This window comes from Globicephala melas, chromosome 4, assembly GCF_963455315.2.
Source record: "Globicephala melas chromosome 4, mGloMel1.2, whole genome shotgun sequence".
In the NCBI taxonomy this organism is placed as follows: domain Eukaryota; kingdom Metazoa; phylum Chordata; class Mammalia; order Artiodactyla; family Delphinidae; genus Globicephala; species Globicephala melas.
This window is the reverse complement of record NC_083317.1, coordinates 45,122,139-45,145,087: the sequence shown is the minus strand read 5'-3', so window position 1 is coordinate 45,145,087 and position 22,949 is coordinate 45,122,139. Positions and strand designations below refer to the sequence as shown.

The 22,949-nt window shown below is 34.0% G+C and overlaps 1 protein-coding gene across 8 annotated transcripts in view; it reads right to left on the bottom strand.

Moving 5' to 3' along the window:
• EPHA6 (EPH receptor A6) overlaps nt 1-22,949 on the bottom strand; it is an 867,394-nt gene that overhangs the window by 314,172 nt on the left and 530,273 nt on the right. For 5 of the 8 annotated variants that reach the window (XM_060297939.1, XM_060297942.1, XM_060297943.1 and 2 more), the window contains 2 exons: nt 4,127-4,174; nt 3,571-3,736 (listed from right to left, as the gene is read on the bottom strand). In XM_060297939.1, coding sequence (XP_060153922.1) covers nt 3,571-3,736; nt 4,127-4,174 — 214 coding nt within the window. The remainder of the gene's footprint in view (nt 1-3,570; nt 3,737-4,126; nt 4,175-22,949) is intronic. The other 3 variants (XM_060297940.1, XM_060297947.1, XM_060297944.1) reach the window with 1 other exon arrangement.

The following is a 22,949-nucleotide window of genomic DNA, read 5'->3' as shown; positions in this document are numbered from 1 at the left end:
TAAAGCAATTATACTCTAGTAAAGATGTTAAAAAATAAATGAAGCCACTATGTTTGTAGAGTACAAGTAATCAGTTAAGAACATTATAATTTTGAAAAAGAATTGTTTCATATTTTATATTATCGTCTCATTGGTTGTTAGCAAACTAAAAGTTGAACAAAGTAAAATAGGTATGGCTAAAGGGAATGACATTGTAAACTACTTTGTTTTGCTTGTTTTAAAAAATTTGAACTAGACCATCAAATGAGACAGTACCTAATTTCACCTTCCCACTTCACACCCCATCTCTATGCATAAAGTCAGTTAATTAAATAAGACACAAGAGAGACCTTAATAAGAAAGTTGACATTACAATAATTCAGACAGTACTTGAAAAACAAAAGCTATAAAAATTTAAAGATGCGCTAAGAGGGTATGTAGAGAAAAAGACTGATGCTGTCAGTTTGGATTCATATCATTATATTCCTGAATTTATAGTAAACCTACGCATATCTTACTATGACATTATTCATTGAAATTCTCTCCTGGATATAAACAGCATGCTTTGAAAATGCAATTTAAAGTTAACCAGATAAAAAATGATCCTTTAAATAATTTTTCCTCAGGCTGTAAATTGACTTGAGAGCCACTCTATGCACCCAAACTCCAGGTTTACACAAACATATTTTTCAAACTCTTCTCAAACACTGTTGTCTCTTCAACAGTATTATAAAAGTCACTTTCATGACATTTATAAATCAGTAATTCAGAATATGGTTTTTGCTGTCTGCTGCTGCTGTCAGGTGCTTCTAGGGTTCTAATCCTGCACCTCCACTCATTGGTTATCAGATTTTGGTAAAGCTACTTAAGTTTCTAAAAAGAGTTATAATCTTAGCAGAATTAAAAAGATAATTTGTGTAAACTGCTCAGCAGACAGTCTTGCACATGTTACTGGTCATATTACTCCCTAATTAAAATCCTCCCATGAATCTTCAATATCTTCATAAAGCGCAATAAGCTTAACATGGCCCAAAGAGCAACTTCGTCTTGTTCTTGGCCCCTGTATATAATTCTCTGCTTTTAGCTCCCACCATTTAATTTTTCATGTCTCCTCACTGTAGTCACACCAAATAGTTGGCTCTTCTTTAAATTTTTCATGCTGTTTCAGGTCTAAGCGCTTTTGCTATTCCTTTATCACCCTTCTTTAAAGAATGAGCCACTGCGTCTCATCCTCCAGACCTTCATGATCTATTCATGCTGAATTAGGGCAGCTTCTCTATGCTCTCATAGCACTCTTTGCATATCTGTCTGGTAGTACATGTCATTCAACCTTGTATTTTTTAATTGAAACTTTCATTTTCCTCCCACAAATCTAGACTATAAATTATGCAAAGGCAGAGGTTGCAGGTCTTATTACTTTTTTATCCCCAGAGACTCACGCAGAGTATGGCACATATTAACCATCCTATATATTTTTCATTGAATGAATCAATATTATACTGGGTCATTGTAAGTATGGGACCTTTCTGCTAAGGAGTTTCAAAGTACTTATCTTTTATATAACATCTGAAAGAATTTTAGTCCTGAAAGTACAATAAGTTGAAATTTAGAGTTAAAATCAAATACAATATTTAGATCAGAACTTATGTTTTCTTATTAGACTAGATTGCTTTGTCTAAAAGTCCCAGACAAACATAAATGAATTATCTAGATTTAGACCTATGAGTTTGAGAGTACATTTCTGATTTGATGATATAATACTCAAAAATGTCATACTTTTAAAAAGTTAGATGAATTTCTTCTTCTGTGAAATAAGACACAATAAACATACCCTGGACAAGACAATGATGTGACTCTTCCCTGGACCAAACTTTCCTTGAATTGTGTCCTTGGCTTTGCACCTAGATTAAGTCTTGACATTTGGGCAGGGAAGAAAGCAGTCAATAGGACATAGCAGGGAAATTTTTTGAATATTTTATATTGCTTTTGATTATGGAGTTTTGTGATAACTACACTCCCAATAATTTCATCTCTAGCTTGAAAAGTCAATAGACTTCAGTGGGATTACAAATGACTATCACAGATATTAAACATCCAGGTTATAAGTATTCTTTTTATTCCTTTGTTCACTTTCCCTCCTTAAGCTGTATTCCTTCTTAATTAAATATGTCAGTGCTTTTCCACTTTTTAGTTAGATATAGTTGTAACGAGAAAGCTCTTATGGATCAATGTTGTTCATTAACCTAAAAACAACAACAGAACACTCCTTCTGTCATATAGTTAGAAACTCACATAGCTTCACTTTCAGGGAGTGATAAACTGGGCGAATTGTGGCTTAATCAGTGGTCTTACCATTAGCATTTTATAATTCCAATGGAAGGACTTGGCAGGATGGTAGAGTACTGGCCTTGGAAGAAGATAGCCCTGAGTTTCAAATTTTAGATTAGCTTTCTTACCAGCTGCATGAATCTGACAAGTTGCTCAATTTCCCTAGGCTTCTGACTTCTCATAAGTAAAATTAGGAAAATAATACTGGTCTCATTGGATGTTGAAACGTTTAAAAGAGACAACACATGTAAAATACTGCACATCATTTTTGGCACCTATGAGAATAGGCTCAATAAGTGCTAGACATTATTATTGTTTTTCATAAATACTTTTTAAAATAAAGTTGCTATTCTTGAATTCTTATGCAAATACAGGTATTTTAACAGTGATGGGAACAGAATTTTTTTTTTTTTTTTTTTTGTGGTATGCGGGCCTCTCACCATTGTGGCCTCTCCCATTGCGGAGCACAGGCTCCGGACGCGCAGGCTTAGCGAGCGGCATGTGGGATCTTCCCGGACCGGGGCACGAACCCGTGTCCCTTGCATCGGCAGGCGGACTCTCAACCACTGCGCCACCAGGGAAGCCCCAGAATTTTATTATAATTAGGTATTTAGATATTTTTCCATCAAAGTACATAGCAAAAGCCACCTATATCATCCTTACAAAGATAGCAATGTGATGGATTTCTAAAATTGAAAAAATAATTCAATGGTAGAACTGGGTTTAGAATGAACATGACATTTAATGCTATGTTACATGACTTTGGAATGCCTCACTCCCCTCTTCTCCCATTTTAGTTTTCAATGTTGACGCTATGAAATTAATTTGAGTTTCTAATCAAGCCCATGCATCTAATATTTAAACTTATAATGTGCATTTCAGGGGAGTTTGTCTCCTGACCACTGTTTTTATTGATCTAATATAACAAGCCAAAGCTGCATAATTTTGAACTAACTGCTAAAATCATTTGCTCATGGCTTTACTCTCTTCCAAGTATTCATTAGTATCACATTATGATGCCAAGACTGGCGGACAATTAGGCTAACACCACCCAGTGAGACTCTCTGCGTTGTGGCCTGAGTGATGAAAATATTTAACGATAGCACCAAAGCATTAACTGAAACGACTGTATGAGTATTTACATGAACAGAATCCTGCATGATGAGACTATTCAAAATTTGGGACATCAGATTTTCAACTATGAGGTCACATTGGAACCACACTAAATTAACATCTTATTTTATATCTTTGTGTGAAACTTACTTTCATCTCCTGTTTCAAACTCAAACTTCTGACTGTATCCACTGTACCCTGTTGCAGTCCTCACTCGGATATGAAAAATGTACTTGGTGGCTGGCTTGAGACCTGTGATGATGGCACTGGGGGCCTTGGACCTCGTGGAGGAATAGGAGAGCTGCTGCTCATGGTCCTGGAGACAGAAGAGAAGAGAAGGGGAGTGAAGCAGGGTTATTTTCCTTTACCTTGACACACTGTAAAGTCAAGCTGAGGAATTCTGCTCTCTCAAAAATACTGATTAAGAACTGATGCAAGCATGGTTTTCCATAATTTAGTGCTTCGTTTTTCACCAATTATAATGCATATGATATGGTCTTGATTTGGAAACTTTTTAAGAAAGATGATGATCTTGTATTTTTGGTGATTTGGATTTCTGACCCGACTCTAAGGAATGGTGGTGGCGTGAAGAGCATGTTTACACAGAATGGCAGCTGCATCTTGAATAAAATGGGCACATCAGATCAGACCGGGCCAGCAGCAAGCAAGGAGCAAGGGTGGGAGAGTTCAAGTACCCGCTACTCACTTCTACCCGCAGGTAGTGCCAAAATGCCGGCGCTATCCGTGGGTAGACCTGTGGGTGAAAGGAAAAATAAATTAATTGTTTTTTTAAAGTTTGCGATCTTTTATCCCGAATCAACTGCATTGTTCTGAAACTCAGTGATTCCCCAGTAGTAACACTGAAGTTGAAGCAACTTAAGACATAAAATGATGAAAATTTTCCTTTGAGGGAGAGTTGACTCCTCTGCAAAATACCACAGTTTACTTTGTAAAGATGTACGAGATACATACTGATTGTGAGGTAGATTTTTTTTTAATCAAAAACAAATTTATGGTTACCAAAGGGAAAAGGTGGGGCGGGGGAGAGGGATAAATCAGGAGTTTGGGATTAACATACATGCACTACTATATATGATAGATAACTAACAAGGACATACTATATAGCACAGGGAACTCTACTCAATATTCTGTGATAACTTTTATGAGAAAAAAAACCTAGAAAGGAATGAATATATGTATAACTGAATCACTTTGCTGAACACTTGAAAGTAACACACATTGTAAATCAACTACACTCCAATAAATTTTTTCTTAAATACACACACACAAAAAAAACAGTACATACTTCTTATTTTCAAAGAACCCTCTGGGAGTATATGTTTCAACTGTGTTGACTTCTTGCCCTCATTTAATGCAGCCAAAAGACCCTGGGCTTGTGTTGCACCATGAAGCCTTTGTCCGGTTTGCTGTTTTTATTTTTTATTTATTTGTTTTTTAACATCTTTATTGGAGTATAATTGCTTTACAATGGTGTGTTAGTTTCTGCTTTATGACAAAGTGAATCAGCTGTACATATACATATATCCCCATATTTCCTTCCTCTTGCGTCTCCCGCCCACCCTCCCTATCCCACCCCTCTAGGTGGTCACAAAGCACCGAGCTGATCTCCCTGTGCTATGTGGCTTCTTCCCACTAGCTATCTATTTTACATTTGGTAGCGTATATATGTCCACGCCGCTCTCTTACTTCTTCCCAGCTTACTCTTCCCCCTCCCTGTGAGGTAGATTTTAAAACGGTCTGCCTGTGAGGGAGCATCAAAGACACAGCACAGTATGAAAGACAGCACACCTCAGAAATCAGCAGGACTGGAGGCTTGGTTCCCAGTCACCCGTGGTTAACTGCCAAACTACCTCTTCTCACTAACAGGAACCACAACTGACTGAATGCCCTCGTCATTCAGGGTCTTTTAAGTGGGCTGTCTTGTCCACCACCTCAGAACAATTTACTTGTGCCTTTAAGAGACTGTCCACAATATGCTGGTAGTGGGAAGACATTAAAGTCAATACTGTTTTTGTATAGTGTTATTGTTCAATAACTTTATAATGGTGTTCTAGTACGGTATCTGAAAAAAAAATTTTTGTATGAACAACTCTTCTAAATTCATAGGTCAAATTAGGCTACCAGGCCTTTGAGTTAATTCTCCACTATTCTCATTATAAAATATCTAAAGATAGAGATTCTCAGAGATGGAAGTAACTTTCAAGATCATTAATTAAGTCACTCATTTGATGCTTAAATTCGATCTATAATATTCCCATCAAGATTTCATTTAGCCTTTGCCTGAAAATATCTGTTGTTCAGGAGACCTTCCAGGCAAACGAAGTAACCTACATACATGCAGAATGTATCAAACTGCATTTATTGTCTGGTGATGCTATAAGATTTAGAACTATGAAAATCATTTTCCTTAAGCTACTTTTGAGAAAAAAAAATCCTTAAAGATCATTTTAAAACTTTATGACCTTGTTTGTCAGAACTATATATGCTACATGGTTATTCTCTGTCTAGCTGAGGAATTGAATTTGTCATCTATACCCCAAATACAACTGTTTATTAAACACAAAGTACAAAGAAAAATGAGTAAACAATAGCAACATTTTAAATAAAAAAGACAAAACAGATAAATTGTAACTTATATTTATCCCTAGGTCATTTCCAGATGAGAAAGTAAATAAATATCTGCCTGTTATAAAATCCAAGAAAATAAATTCTATAAAATCATTGGTGGCAGTAATTATCTGCTAAGGCCCTAAAGAAGAAGCTTTCTAAGATGAAGCCCTTTATAATTAGGGGGTTTAACACCCATATTGTGGAGAAAGAAAGTTTGTGTTCTATTGGAAGAGATAATACTGTTTCTGGTAGAAATTTGTAAAAACTTTTGGATTGTTCATTCTTACATAGAAGAGGAGAATATTCCACCTCTCACAGAATTTTCTGCAACATTAGAGTTATGGGGTATTCTGAGTAGCATTGCACAGTATGAAATTATGATTGAGAGAATTTTTAAATCCTGAAAAAAGGAATTTAGTCTTATCCTTAAAGAGAGGAGATACAGATTGAAAAATTTACTTAGAATGGCACCATAATAATTACACATTATGTCTTTGCTGCTTCACAAAAACATAGCTAAATAGTAATTTATTACTCAGTAAAGTTACAGGGAGCAAAGGACTCCTTTTGCAAATAGCTTTTAGCATGTCTGCTGTTATATAGAAGTGTATCTGTAGCTATATCCCTGAAATAAAAATCATTAAGTAGGAAGTATGCTTACATGGTTCCTCAGCCTACAACACAGCAGTGTGGGGGTAGCTGCCTTGCCTCACATCTTGCCTCCTCGGAGCATGCCAAGAAAGAGAGCTCAGAGAACAGTCATGCGAATTCCTCCTTCCAGTGCATATCAGCCCCCTCTCCTCCTGGTGTTTCCAAGCTCTTGGGAAACTAAGTTAGCACTTACCCATGAAAAGCATAGGGCACTTACTGTCACAGAACTTTGGCTAATTGCCTTTCTCCTGACACATCAACTCCAATTCAAAGTAGCTGTCACCAGATAGAGACAGTGTTTTGCTGCAGAGCCATCGAGATCTCTTTATTCATCCATGGGGGCTCAATTCTGAACATGCTTGAATAGGGTATGTGTGAGGGTTTTTCTAGAGTTTGTACCATATGGAATTGCTATTTGTATAATACCTATGTCTTCAACTTTCCTAGGTAATACATTCCATTGTTCATAAAACTATCTTATAAGTTTTTTACCCTTGCTAAATCCATAATAAAATCTTCTCATTCTTAATATTATTCATTTTAGTACTTTCTTTTCTTTCTTGATCAAGCTTTCCAGAGGCTTGAACCAACTTTTGGCTTTATCTCTCTATTGTTTCTTTGTTTTCTATTTCATTTAATATCTGCTCTTACTATAAATTATTTTCTTTCTTCTTTTTTTGTGTTAATTATATTGCCTTCTAACTTTTTACATTTCATGCTTAACTCACTAATTGTCAGTACACCTTTTCAAATACAATTTAAGTCTACAAATTTCACTCTAAGTACTGCACTACTGTACTTCATAAGTTTTCATGATATATTATCAACCAGTTCTGAGTATTTACTAATTTCCATAAACACACTATTTCTTTTAGTCTTTGTGGCAGATCCAGGATTATTATTTCACACTTTTAAGGGTCAAAACAGGTTGTCAGGCAGTAAATAAATGGCATAAAGTGAAGCTCCAAAGGCATAACCCCATGGGTTGCAAAGTACACTGGACTGTGGATAGGAGAGCACTGGCAGTCTTCTGTACTGAGAAGCATTAGCTCATTGGCTGAACGTGAAACAGTTTTTGCACTACTTCCCCTTGGATAAGCATAAATAATAATATCAATCATGGGACAAATCATTTAGTAGCAATGCACTTTAATGTACGATTATGTATATCATTTCCTAAAATAAACATATATACAATTTCTATTTTATATATTTGTATTCACATATACTGAAAACATAGTTCAGAACTATAGTGTGAACACAGAGCATTCACTGTCAAACAATATGCATGTATTACTCTCTAGAGATGTAGACTTTTATTTAAGGTTCTCTTCTCAAGGGCAGAGTCTGCAGCTTAGTCTCAGGAATTGCCCCGTCCCAGCTGCTGAGGATCTAGGTTTTCCTGGGAGTCTAATCTTATTGTTACATTGAACCTTTCATTTGCTTAAAATACTGACTCTATGTTTTATCTCTATAGATGTCAACTCTTCATGGTCACTAACAGGGATGTTCTTACTAGAGTCTGGACCCTCTTAGCATTCAATCTGAAAACTAACTTAGTTAAAAGAAATAGGTTCAGGTGTCCAGTCACTATGGCTGCATCTTTCTGCAACCAGAGGTAACATGGTCTGTTATCAACAGAAGGCAGCATGTAAAGAATTCTGGATTAGAATTCTCCTGTCTTGGCTCGATTTTGGTTCTGCTTCTATTATGTACCTTGGTAAATCACCTTCAAGACTTTGATTTGCTCATACAGAAAATTCATTCATTGCACCGACATTCACTGAATGCTCTCTATGGGTATGGTTTTAGGGCTCTATAGTAGATCTGGCTTACATAATCACCAAAGTTCTACGTAAGCAATTATATTCTACAATTTTTGTATGTTAGAAATACAAGTCTGCTCTCTTCTGCTGTGATTGATTCTCATCATGCCTCATCTTAATCTCTTGAGTTTACCGTCCCACTTATGGAAGTAGATGCAATAGGCCCACAAAGTGGTCATCTTCTGGCTGGTTTGCTTTCTCTTAAAGTCTTTGGGTCTAGGGGGTTTTCTCCAAGATGTTACCACATTGTTGTAATTTTTAAAAATGTTAAACTAATTGGATTACATATGTGATTAAAAATTATGTTGTAGAATTTTTTTGTACAGATATATAGATCTAAATATATATCAGCAATCATGAGATAACAACCATGATTTATGCAGTGCCTTACAATTTGCAAGGTGTTTTCACACACATTCTTTATGTAGTACTCATAATAATCTTGTGAAGCAATAAGAACTGGTAATATTTTTAGTCTCACTTAGCATATGATGAAATTGGTGCAGAAAGAATAAGTAACTTACCAAAGCACGTCACATAACTAGTCAATGGCTTCTGTTAAAGTTGTGCTTTTTCACTATCCAATTTAGGCAGACATGTGCAGGGCAAAAATGCTTATAAATTAGACTTTGAGCCAAGGTTATTTTTTACACACTTTATGTTCTTGATTATCTGATCACTAGAAATAACTTCAAATTTAAGACAGACTGTGAACCAGATAGTAATGATTTGATGGCATTAGAATACTTTTATATAAATAGTTCCTCAGTGGTAGAAACAATTTTCAACATTGAAAATTTCAAAGATAAAATTATTTTCTACTAAGGTTAACACATCCAATCATTCTGCCTTTATTTTTTATCTATTTTGATATTATGTCATATAGACAGATTCCAGGAAATTCCAAGGGGCTTATAATTCACCCAATCTTCCAAGGAACATAAAATATTCGTGTTTGGGGCTTCAGAATAGAATTTTTTTGATAGGGTCCAGGAGATTCTTCTAGAATTTTTTATGCATGATGGTACTCTACATGGCTTTATTCACAGAACAGTACTAAGAGGACAGACTAAAAGCATTGTTGGATTTTCCTTTATCCTTTCAAGTAAGTCATGCCAAGTTTAAGTCATCAGGAATAGGTAAAAGTGCTATTAAAAATTAGCACTCTACTACCACAATCGTTATTTTTTAATTAGCAATGTCCTAATTAAGCCAACGGTAAAGCTCCTGTTCTACTGGCTAGGAGATTGAAGCTATAGAGTCCTAAGAAAATAAAAAAGTGGATATTAATAGCTCTGCTAGGGGTCATCTAAGTCATTTTTTTGTCTCTTTTCTCTTTCCATTTTTGTGTCTGTCTTTCTTACCCTGCCTCTCTGTCACACATACAAACACACACACACACAAACACACATTCATCAAACAATTCATGACAGAAGACTGTTGAGATGTCTGCATAATAATCTCTCAAAACTAAACAAATTAAAACCACATTTAGAACATGATTCATTACCTGCAGAAAGATATTTTCCCTGATAAAGCAAGAATTGCACAGCCTAGAAACATAAAGTTTGAAAGGTTATCAAAGAATCCTGTTGCCTAAACAATGGTATTAGCAAACCTGAAAATATTTTACTTGAATGAAAGGAAGTTATTTCACATGACCCTAGGAAAAGGAAAGCTTGTGTACTAGATCCTGCCAGAGTTTAACAATTGCTTTCCAAAGAAGAGAGACAATGAATTTGGTGTATTTTATTTTATAGGTCATTATAATAATGAGCCCTACCTGGGCGCAGGTACTTATCATACCCTGGCTGAAAGATTCCTTAAGATTTTTCATATTTTTACTTTGATGCTGCAATCTCCTGATTACTAATGTGGAATCCCAAGTGCTATAGAAGTATTTGTTCCTGGAAAGGACAGGCTTCCCTAAGATCAATATATGGGCATTGTGCTTTGTTCCTCAGTTTGCTTTTGAATTTAATTAGAATGAGTCAATCTCTGAGAGAGTCATGAACTCCTAGTGCACTCCGGTTGTAGGATTGGCAAAATAGAGCATCAGAATGAGCTGTGTGAGCCCAGGAACTGAAGTTATAGCATGTCCATAAAATAGGCATACTTATATAAGAGCTTATAGTCCTAAAAAGTCATCTATTTTCATTCTTGTATCAGTTGCTTTGATTCATCCCAAAGAAGTGTTAATCTGTACCTTTTTTTTAGAGCTTTTTAGAGAGAGAATCTTATTCTACTCCAGGCAAACCATAAGGTACACAGGTTCTTCCTAATTATCTTACTGAAATTTAAAAACAATAGTTTTTTTTAATATGTGGAAAATGTCTCTCCTAATGATTGAGCTATAATAAACCATCATTTTCTCTCTATTAATTATGACTGTCTACCTAGAAATTCGTAGAGGATTAACTGAAAAGATTTAGAACTAATAAATCAGTTATTTAGCCAACATACAATTATCAGTTGCTTTCCTATACACTAGCAATGACCAGTAAAATTATATTTTAAAATATTCCACATACCATAGCAACAGAAACCTTATAATGCTTAAGTATATGACAAGAAATATGCAAGACCTGTATGAGTAAATCTATAACAGTTTGCTGTATAAAAAAGAAAATCCCTTGTTTTCGTAACTGTAATTCAAAGATCTTTTGTAGAATACTACATAGTAGCAGTAAAAGTAGGAATCTTAATTTTCTTTGTTTTTGAATGGATTAGCTGTTAATGTGGAACTGTTAAATATAATCATGTCTGATTTAGGTTTTTAGTAGATATCTAGGTGAGAACTTTTCTTCCTTTTTCTTACACTGTAATTTTGTTTGCATTTTGTTTTTAAAATACGAAATGGATTTTGAATGTTATAAAACAATTTATCTGTATTTGCCAAGGTGATTCTATGTTGTTCACCTTAATGTAGTATATACTTGTGAAGAACTATCTTTGCATTCCTAAGATAAACCTTACTTGTTAATACTTGATTATAATATAGTTCTAAAATTTTTATTGCAATTTTGGATTCAGTTTGATAATATTTCAAATAGAATTTTTATACCTCTCTTTATAAGTGATCTTGGCCTAGAGTTTTCTTGATTTTAGCCTTTTTTATTATCAATATCTGGTTATACTACTTGGGTTAAGCTATATTTAAGAGAATGTATTATGAAAATTTTCATTTTTTAATGTTCTGCAATAATTGATATAACATGGTAATTATCTGTTCATTGAAACCTTAATTGAAAGACCATTTCAGGGACAGATATTTGACCATCTTTTAAAATTAGTTCATCCTATATTCAGATATTCTTCTTATTCAGTTTTGGTAATCAACAGAAAATTATCCATTACATTTATATAGTACATTTATTGATGTAAATTTACAATTAGGCTTGTCCTATTATTGAAAATCTCTTCCATAAATAACATTTTCCTCCTTCTAGTCAAGCTTGTTTATCAGTCTTCAAAACCACTGGATTTTGATTTTTTAAATCAAATATACTTTTCTTGATTCAGTTTCATTAATTTTTGATTTTACACTTATTCATTCCTTCTTCCTCATCTTTTTAAGGTTTGGATATATATGTATCTCAATGTCTTTCATTTTAGAATAGTTTATAATTTAAGTCTTTTACCCTTTAATATGTGTTACTTAAGATAATATTCTAAATTTTCAAATAAATAGATATCGGGGTGAGATGAGGGGATTTTTTAAAAAATTTTTAATTTTGTTGCATGATTTTCAAGGAATGATTCAAAGAATGAAGGAATAATTTTATACTACCTGACTCCTTCCTCTAGTTATTTCAATGCGTATCAATATATATCCCTAAGTAGTCAGCAATTTCCTCAAAAATGTGATATACAGTTGCTTCAAAAAACAAAACAAAACAAAAAAGCAAGGGAATGCTGGATGCATAGTTAGTGTTTAATACATATCTACTGATTGATATTCACAAAGGAATACCTAGCCATCATTTAACACCTGGTGCAGCTCTGGTCACATATCATTGGGAACTGGACTACTAGAACTCCTGCTCCAATGTAGGAGCACAAATTGGGATGGCTTCCAGCTAACACTGATTCTCCTGTGACCAGATCTAAATTAGCCCCACTATCAGGAGAAAAGGGGGCTGGTGCCCAACAAAGCTGATTGCCCTGGAGATAAAAGCAAGTGAAAATAATTATGGATTTCTTATCCAATGACACTGAATCCATCATGAAAAATACAGAAAGAGAATTACGTTGAATAACCTCAGCTTTTCTGACTGTTGCCTTCCTGAGTCTAGAACATTCTGCTCTGCCTTGGATTCTACATTTTGACATCCTTAAATAATCATCAGAGTTGGGTTTTGTTGCTGGTAGCCAAAAGAGTTACCTTCTTTTCTCACAATCATTTAAGTATACAAGAGGGAGTTTCTAATTGGGGGAGAGAAGGGGTTAACAAGCTGGTTGGTAGGGTGTTCTAAGTTAGTGGGTAAGGTGTTCTGAATTTTTTTTAAAGTAAAAATTGGCTACTGCTATGACAAAATTACAAATTAAGCATAAGTAAGAAAAATGTAGAAGTAGATATTCTAAGTACACAATTACTTTTTGACTGCACTTTTGGAGAAGTATCATTTAGTATACCACAGCTATAATTTACTATAATCAACTTTTGATTATCCCCAGTAATCCAAAACAGGAGATAACCCTAAATCACTTTTAAATGCATTCATGACTTTTTTTCTTATATTCCTTCCAATGTGTATCTTGTTTCACCTAAAATGAAATTAAATGCACTCCTTGAACATTAAATATTGAGCAATAGTAGGAGATGGCAGCAAAGTATACCTGATGGGAGCAGTATATTGCTCTAGAATTAAGCATTCATAATTGATTTTCAGAGAACAGATAAGTTACATGTAGATAATTAACTGCTTGAAATTGTGGTTAAATTTACTTTTAGGGAAAATGGCTAGATTATTCCAGTGTGACCTTTACAAAATACTGGTGCTAGAATGAGACCAATGGAGTCCTAGTGGTAGTCAGTTTGTCTATGAAAACTGCGAAGATTATACAATCTCAAAGAGTCAGGCTTGTTGTAAGATAAAAAGCCAAATAACACGTAAAACCCTTTTACAGGCTCCAACAAATGTGTTTAGCATTATTTCTTTCTTTTAGGAGTTATTATCAATAGGTGGTGCATTTAATTTAGGGCAATGATAGACTTATGCCTTGAGGTAATTCTGCAGATGCTGTGAGAGGTCTTTCTAAAAATTTTATAAGTGTTTTGCTTGCCTGTTAACCTCTATATTCTCACGGCTTAATGCAGTGTTTCAAGCATATTGTAACCTCTCATAATTACAGTGATACATGATACATCATGATACATTAGCCAAGTATACTGAACAAATATATTAATGAATTAATTGCTCTATATGTTTAGCTTTTAAATTATACATATTGTTATAGAAATTTAAAATTAGTGTGCATAAATGAATGATAATTCAAATGAGAGATGAGAAAAATTGTTTTGCTGGCTTATGGTACTTCCATAATCAAAATGCAATAATATTATGTCATTATAGCTGGCTTGTTTTCTTCAGAACATTGTGGAGAACAGCCAAGATTCTACTTGTCAAAAAATACTTTGCAAAACAATATGCTTGGAAAACCTAAGATTTGTGCTGAAATATCTTTTAATACATATATATTTTAATATTTATTCAGTTTTAACTTTCCCATCTGTCTTTGTGTAACCTACCTTATTGCAGATGGGATATAGATTTTTCCTCCATGCTCTATTACTCTATAAATATTTATAATGGTGTTCAAGTAGAAATTCAATGTTTGAAGCTTGATACCTGTCTCTGAAGAAAGTGTCTCCATCCCAAAATTCCTTAATGATTTTCTTAAAAGTATGTCATAGACAAACAACAACTTTAAATTTATCATTCATTTTTAAGGTTTTGGGTAATTTATAAGAATTTTAAAACCATGTGTAAATTTGGTGATAAGAATAATAACATACAGATAGAAAAAGAAGGGAACATATGTAGAACAAAACATTTTAAAAATTCATATTTACTGAAGTATTGAGGATGAATAAAATTATTTATCTAAAAAGGGAGAAATGAAAAGGAAATTATAATCACTATAAGAATATTTGAGGATTACACTTAATTTAGACATTTTTTAGAAAAGTTTACAAATTACTGCTGATGTCAGTAATTTAGGTCAAGTACTAAAATAGCTATATAAAAGGCTAAAAAACAACTTTTATAATAAAATTAGGGTAAGTTATCAATAAATGCCACTGAGAGGAAAAAAACCACACTAAACATCTTTGGAAACATTACTACACATATGTTGACTTCTTCAAATATAAATGGTATTCCAAATGTCAAACTGAATGTTTTCAAAGTTAAACCATTGGAAAAACATGGCTGAATGGAGTGGCATAAAACTAGAAAGGTAACACATGCATGGTACTTTGATTAATTCTTCCTTAATTGTGGAATGTGGATTAAAAAAATAATAAAGCTGGGAGGTATAACATGTTTTTTAGAAAAGAAAAATATAGAGCAGTTAATTTTTTTCACAATAGTACTAATTGAATTATATGATAGGTAAGAAATATGAAGAATAGTAGAGAACAAGTCTTTGAAAATGAAATAACTAGACAGTAAATGTAGGTGACTGGCCTCCAAAACTGTTTCTTCATTGCTAGATATTCTGACGGAATTAAAGTGAATAATAAGGAAGGTAAGATTTATAGATAAGAATAATAAAGAAGGCAGAATTTCACTAGAGTGAAATTGCCTTAGAATACGAAAAAAAAAAAAACCGCATTGTAGAAGTGTCCATGGAAAAACAGTTATCTTCTCTGAGTATCATTAAAGGCTTACATTTGTCCAAATTAGCCGCAAAATATGGTGATACAAGAGCTGCTTCTTGCATTGAAAAGGGGCAGAAATTCATTTAAATGTACAAGCATGAGAATGCCTTAGTCTCATTTAGAATAGGAAGAAAACACTTTCTGATGATTTATTTTTCATTTTTATCTTTCCCATTTAAATGTATGTTGTTGCCATGGTGAAACTTTAATTTTTTTGTTATATTTGTTGATGGGTCTTAATTGTGATCTGATGACAGATATATTTGTTTTGTTCAAAATTGAAACAAAGATATCTATTAAGATTGATGTACCTAGGGGCAAGACAGGAATAAAGACACAGACCTACTAGTGAATGGACTTGAGGATACGAGGAGGGGGAAGGGTAACATGGGATAAAGTGAGAGAGTGGCATAGATATACATACACTACCAAACGTAAAATAGATAGCTAGTGGGAAGCAGCCGCATAGCACAGGGAGATCAGCTCGGTGCTTTGTGACCACTCCTCTAGGTGGGATAGGGAGGGTGGCGGGGAGGGAGACGCAAGAGGGAAGAGATATGGGGACATATGTATATGTATAACTGATTCACTTTGTTATAAAGCAGAAACTAACACACCATTGTAAAGCAATTATACTCCAATAAAGATGTTTAAAAAAAAAGATTGATGTACAAAGCTACAAAGCATAAGTTATGTTTCAAGGAATGCAGTCCCACCTCCTCAAAAGAGAGATTTTAAACCTTCTTTGTAAGTGATATCATCTTGACTTGAAAAGCATCCCATTATACTCCAAATAACTCAGTATTTTCAGTTAATGATCTAAGGCAGTCATTGCCTTTAAATGTCCTCAGAGGACTAGTAATATTAAAATGTGCATCAAATGAATGCCTCAAGATTTATAATAAAATACAATAAATAGGTTTATCAAGATACTGTGACTGGAAACTGAGTAATATCTCATCACTGACAGAAAATAAGTAATATAATATTAATAAACATTGCAGTAATTGACAGCTTCCCACAGATCACACACACACACAGACACACGGTTCTTCTAGTTTCAATGCTGCTGTTTAAAGTCAAAGGAACTTATAAGTGTGTAGATGACTACAGACAGCGTTAAAAGCAAGAAAAGGAATTCAAGGCAAAGCAAACTCATTTTCCAGAAATATTATTTTAATCTGCATCATTATCAAACAATGGATGTATATTATTTATTTACTCCATGTATAAACTAGTTTTGAAATCAAATTAGAAAAAGAAAATTATGATGAAGTAATAAGTTAAATTTAGGGTAAAATAAAGTATAATCTGGACCACAGTGAAGAAGTTCTTTGCTGGTAGTCACAAATGTTGCCATTTTAAGTATTCATGCAGTTTGTTCTTGGTGGGGGGTAGTGGCGCTAGTAATGGATGCTTTTTCCTTACACATGCAGAAATCTTCTTATTTTCAAGTTTGGGTAATCTGATCTGTATAATTCTATTTTATTTGAAATGACCACATTGGCACAACCCAATGTACAGTCCAGATTCAAAGAACTGAAAAACTTTTTTGTGGAAGTTTTCTTTTCTTTTTTTTGCTGTACTTTTCTAAATTAACTATTTTTTTACCCTACAATATCTCCAGATACAATTATTGAAATAGTTTTAAATTTTTAGAATTTCATACACATTCAAAATTAATAAATTTGCTTTGGCTTAGTACTAAAATATACTTATTTTTAAAATTAGTACAGACTAGAAACAAAGCAGGTAATATAATATTATGTAGGTCTAAAATCAAGTACTACAGCAGATTAAAGATGGTGGCAAATTCTTTTACACCCCTCTCATTGAAAAGTCAGATCTTTGCCCCCCACCCCTTGAATCCGGTCTAGCCTGTAATTGATTTGACCAATAAAGCAGTGTAGAAGTGAGACACTGTCAATTAATTGCCCAGTCTCTAAGAAAACCGGCAATTTCCACTTTTTGCTTGGAGCTCTGAATTGTATGGCTAGCCTGAGACTGTTAAGCTATGTGGAAGACCAAGGTAGCCACTTGGAGGAGCCCTGAAGAGAGAGGAGGTGAGGTGGGAGAGAAGAGAGGGAGGGGGAGGGAGAGGGGATGATGATGAGCTCCTAAGCATGGCCATTCCTCAGGTGTTCCAGCCCCTAGCCTATTTTCTATCATCCCAACTGAGGTCCCAGAAATTGTGGAGCAGAGATGAGCTGCTCCTGATGTGTCCTGTTCAAATTACCTGACCCAGAGATTCATGAGATGTAATACTTATTAGTTGTTATTTTTAAGCCACTACCTTTTGGGGGTAGTTATGCAGTAACAGGTAACTGGAACAAGCAGATTGACCATTAACTTGCATTTCATAGACCTCTAATATGGATTGATTCTATTTTTTGTCACTAGATTGGGTGATGGTATTTTGAAGATTCTGTCTTAACACATGAAACTCAATCAACTTAAACATTCCAATTATCTGATTCTTTGGAAGAGTCAGATAAATTTTAGGCCTGCAACAACAGGTTAAATTAGTCAAAACAAATCAATTGAAAGTATAAACAGAACATAATATAGTTAAATTTTTTTTAATGTTAACACTTTCATAGTATTATTTTGCAGGCTCTATAAGCACTCCCAACACCCAGAAAATCCTCAAAGCTTCTCTGTGAAGTAGGTCTTACAAATGACAAGACTGAGATACAGAAAGATCAAGTAAGTTGTCCAAGGTCACTCAATAAATTAGTGATAGAGCTGGGATTTGAATCCAGGGAGTCTAGCTCTGGATTCTGTGCTGTTATTTATTACACTATGTAGCTTCCAATATTAAGTATTGTACTACAGCCACATATCATTAAGAACTTTATATATTATGTTAGAGTTTATATTCTCTTTTTATTAATATATTGACAAACACAGAGGTAAAGATAATCTAGATTCTATATATTACAAATAATTCACAGTCCTAATCATAGTATGAGACTGACGTTCACAATACTTAGTCTAACAAAGGTGTAAATAGCTTGTATTTTGTTGCTATTTCATGGGATTTTGAGTACTCATCAAATCACCTCCTCTTTTTACAAGGTAATAAGGCAAGAGGCTCATTAGGAAGAATAAAACTGTTATTTCTTTTGTCACAAAAATTATCTAAACTCATCTATGAAGGCAAACTAGAAAGAGTGAGCCAAACTAATTTCCTTTATTTGAACTTTCATTTCAATTTTTCTATCATAGTGAGTTTAGGAGGATATCTATGTTACAGATCAAAAAAACTAAGAGCTTCTCAAGGCTTTATTCTGAGATTACTAATTCTGTTATAATTTCAACAGGATATTCTATATTTACTGGTAAACTGATGACCTTACTAATAATTAAAGTACTGAGTTGGAATTTAGAGATACAGTGCTGTCTTTCTCTGACTCACAGAGAGATGAATGTAAGCATGTCATAATATTACTGAGCCAGAGCACATTCAGATGAAAAATAAACATAAAAACCTCAGCTCCATCCACCTCACAATATTGTTGTGTTGCATCAAATGAGAATGCATATGAAAGCATATTGTAAACTAGAACGTCCTCTTCATATACAAGATAGAATTGTTATTGTTGCTATTGGTATTATTAAATAGATGCCTATGTAGTTGGTGGAAAAATCTGTCACTTAGGGTAAGACGTAATATTTTAATAATGAATTATATTCTGAGTTAGTAGATGGGAATTGCATTCGTTATTTAGTAAATTAATCACTCAGAACTACAGAAACTTTCATCTTTTAATTCCATGTCAATAAAGTTAGTAGGAAAAATCAGCTGAATGCCCAGAGTCTGATGTTTTATGTGATTAGGGGTGCAGTTGAGATCTATGGGTGAGAATAACACCAATGTCTAGAAATTTCTTCAGATGACAGATCCACCTTTAGAGTTCACTACTTGGGCCTCAAGTTAGTACTTGCATCTATGAGCATGACCAGTTGACTACTTGCTAATGTAGCTCTCACTGGTACAATGAATTAAAAATAGTGATTTGTAATAATCCTTAATGTGACATGTTTCAGGAGCTAAGAGGCACTATACATCTGTCAGCTACCGCCACCTATTTGTCATGTTACAGATGAATTGCAATAAAAAACCTTAGCCACTGTGCTAACCAACCAGTGAACTAAGTCTTCAGAAGGACTATATGGTGGTCTTTTAAAAATATGTAGCTGTTAAATATATTAAGGTAAAAATGTTATGATGCACAATTCACTAAATAGGAAGAAAATTACCAAGGGGTTGTTGATAGCAGCAGTTGTAATAGCTAAACACATTCGGGCATAACTAAATTAGAAAGATTTCGTCCATCTATCTGCTGTGATTTACCCCATGAAATCACAAGAATCAAGGGACATATGGGAATAATGATTGCATTGATTGCCTTCTTTAAATATCCTTGTGTGATACAGAAGGATGAAATATAGGTTCTGGGAGCAATTTGCCTTTGCTAACTGAAACAGCCCAAAACAATTAATTTACACTGCATTCAACCATAAAGAACTGCAGAATACTTCCTCTGCTAAAGCTTTATATTTTCTAATTAAAGACTTAGATTTTCTATTACTAAAGGTTTAAGGAGTATCTAAATTAATTCTAATATTCTTCCTTTTTCAATCACTCTGTGGAAATGTTGACACCTCATAGTATTCAAGTCATTAGTTTCTAATTAAAATATATACACATATAGGAACATAAACCTGTCTTTTTCAACATATATAAATTGAGACAAAATTCCAAGAATAAACACCTAAACAAACTCAAATAGTGTTTACCATGAAACTTAGAAACATTAAAGGAAAACAACTTTTCAAATATTAGAATTCGTAATAATGAAATTTTCTAATTTTCCAATGATATACTCAAGTAAATGGGAAGATGTCTATTTTTACTTATTTTCCCCTAAAAATATTAGATCAGTGTGGATTCTACAAGGTCACTGCAAATATATGATATTAAAACACAGCCAAATTCTGCAGCAACACAAATGTTTTTATGAGCAGCAGGTGTATTCTTTGAAAGACAGTAAAGCTATTAACAGCTCAGTAAGGAGTACATAATACTAGGCTGTTAACTCAGCCTCCCTTATAAGAGTACTGAGGAAGGACATTTTGAAATCATTAAGATAAATGCATTTTCAAAAGTAGCCAATGTGAATGCTTTAGGAAGAGAGGTTCATCTAAACTTTATCTCATTAAAGTAATGAATTTAGTCTTGATTTGAATACGCCCATCCAAAAAAATTATTTAATTACTCTGAATAAAAATCAAATCATAATTTTGAAACCAAATATGTTCTATTCATGATAAGTATTTGAAAATGAATTCTAAATGATTTTATTTTTTGAATTTGAGGCTTATTCTAACACAAATCTACAATACCTAGCACAGGTACCTGCCATCTAAGAATTTGGTAACGCTATTTTAATGAATGAGTGATGTCCTAAGATATTTTATAAATTGTTGACATTTCAGTTGCTCACCTTGGAAAAATTATTTGTGATTTGACTCCCATGAGGACACCTCTAGGTATCTGTTTCAAAGTCAGACAGACTTTGGTTTTATTAGTTTATTGTAATTATTTTTTCCTATAGTTGCCTCACTCATTAAATCATTTAAAATTTTCTTTTAATTTAAAAGGAATGAGGCTGTCAAAAATGTTTCTGGGTACAGATTATGAGGCACAGAATATTTTATGATGCCCAATAAACTATATCTACTTTTTTATTTTTCATCTTTTAAATAAGAATTTTATAATGAATTATTTAATTTGATTTAGATATAAAACTATGCAGGGGCTTCTCTGGTGGCGCAGTGGTTGAGAGTCCGCCTGCCGGTGCAGGGGACGCAGGTTCGTGCCCTGGTCAGGGAGGATCCCACATGCCGCGGAGCGGCTGGGCCCGTGAGCCATGGCCACTGGGCCTGTGCGTCCGGAGCCTGTGCTCTGCAACGGGAGAGGCTACAACAGTGAGAGGCCCGCGTACAGCAAAAAAAACAAAAAACAAAGAAAAGAAACTATGCAGTATTTAAAAATTAACAGAAATAGAACAAAACATATTTAATTTTTTTCTTCCTTAGAGCTCTTGCCTCAAATTCATGCTTCAGTGAAATAAACAAAACTACACATCAGAATGGCAGAGTTACTTAATAAAAATGTTGGATTGATTTATACTGGCACTGAGGATTATTTTTCCACACCCCTCATTCCGAAAGTAAAGAACAAAGGATAAAGAGGAAAAAAAGATATATACATCATTTAAAAATAATGTTCTCCTACTATAAAAGTATGAGTGAGCTAAAATAATTCCTCACTTGGCAGCAGGAGTTTGGCTTAAAACAGCACTTCCCAAAGAGTTTTCCATGGAACGTTATTTCCAAGGAATATGTGTTGTTATGGTTAAAGAAAAAAAAAAGTTTTATGATTGTGTAAGTTTGAGTCTTCTGGGGAGCAGATTCCAAAATGTTGTTGAAAGTGAAGATATTTATGGAGCGAAATAACTGTGCAGGTAAAACCTGTGCAAGGAAAGGGATCAAGTTAGACAAGGAGAGCTTTCAGACCACAGTGAAAGTCTGATTCCTGTGAAAAGAGAGATGAAGAAATAGAATTGGGTTGAAAATGCCTCGGATGGCAGTGCAATTCTGAAAGTCTCTTGGCCAGGTATATGGGAGCCCCAAACAAGTTCTGCATTCATCAAGAAAGGCCTGGCTCTACTACTAGGGGCTCAGGAGGAACGGTAGATCCCACAGCAGCTGGAGACCTTCCTTTCAGCAGGTTCTCTCTTGAAGGGAGATCTAAGTAATGCACTCTCATGGCTGCCACCTGGGTCATATAAATTTAGAAAGCACTAGGTTAAATAAAATTAAGTAGGTTACTTTGCTGCAGGTTTCCCCCAAGCATTTAATTATGCCCATGTGTTTTGTTAAACTCCAGAGATGGAAAATATATGCTACATTTTCCAAATTGATTTGACCATGCAACCCTATGGTGATTTAAAAAAATTCCATCTATTAAGACTAGCTCTACAGTACATACTTTGAGAAACATTAGTTTAAGATAATCTGTATTAATATAAATTCTGAGATACCATGAGCAATATCATATGAACTGTTTTCTGTCTCAATTGTACCATTAGCTCAGATTTAGCTCTTTCTTCCTATTCAAGCCCCTACCTCTTTCACAGAGGTATTTACTATCCTTGTGTTGGTCATATCCTTGCTTAAAGAATGTGTGTATGAGTGCATAAATAATACATTGTTTAGTTTTGTACGTCTTTGAGCTTTCTACAAATATTATTATACTGTATGGACTCTTCTGGGACTGCATTATGTTTCTAAGGTTTATCATACTGTGGCATTACATTTTTTCATAATATTCACTTATATATTATGTTCATGTACATTTGTACATAATGTTCATTCATTTTCACTAATATACTGACTTATTTCAACATACAATTTATTTACATCTTTTTCTAAAGATGAAAGTTTGGATTTTTTTTGAACAATTT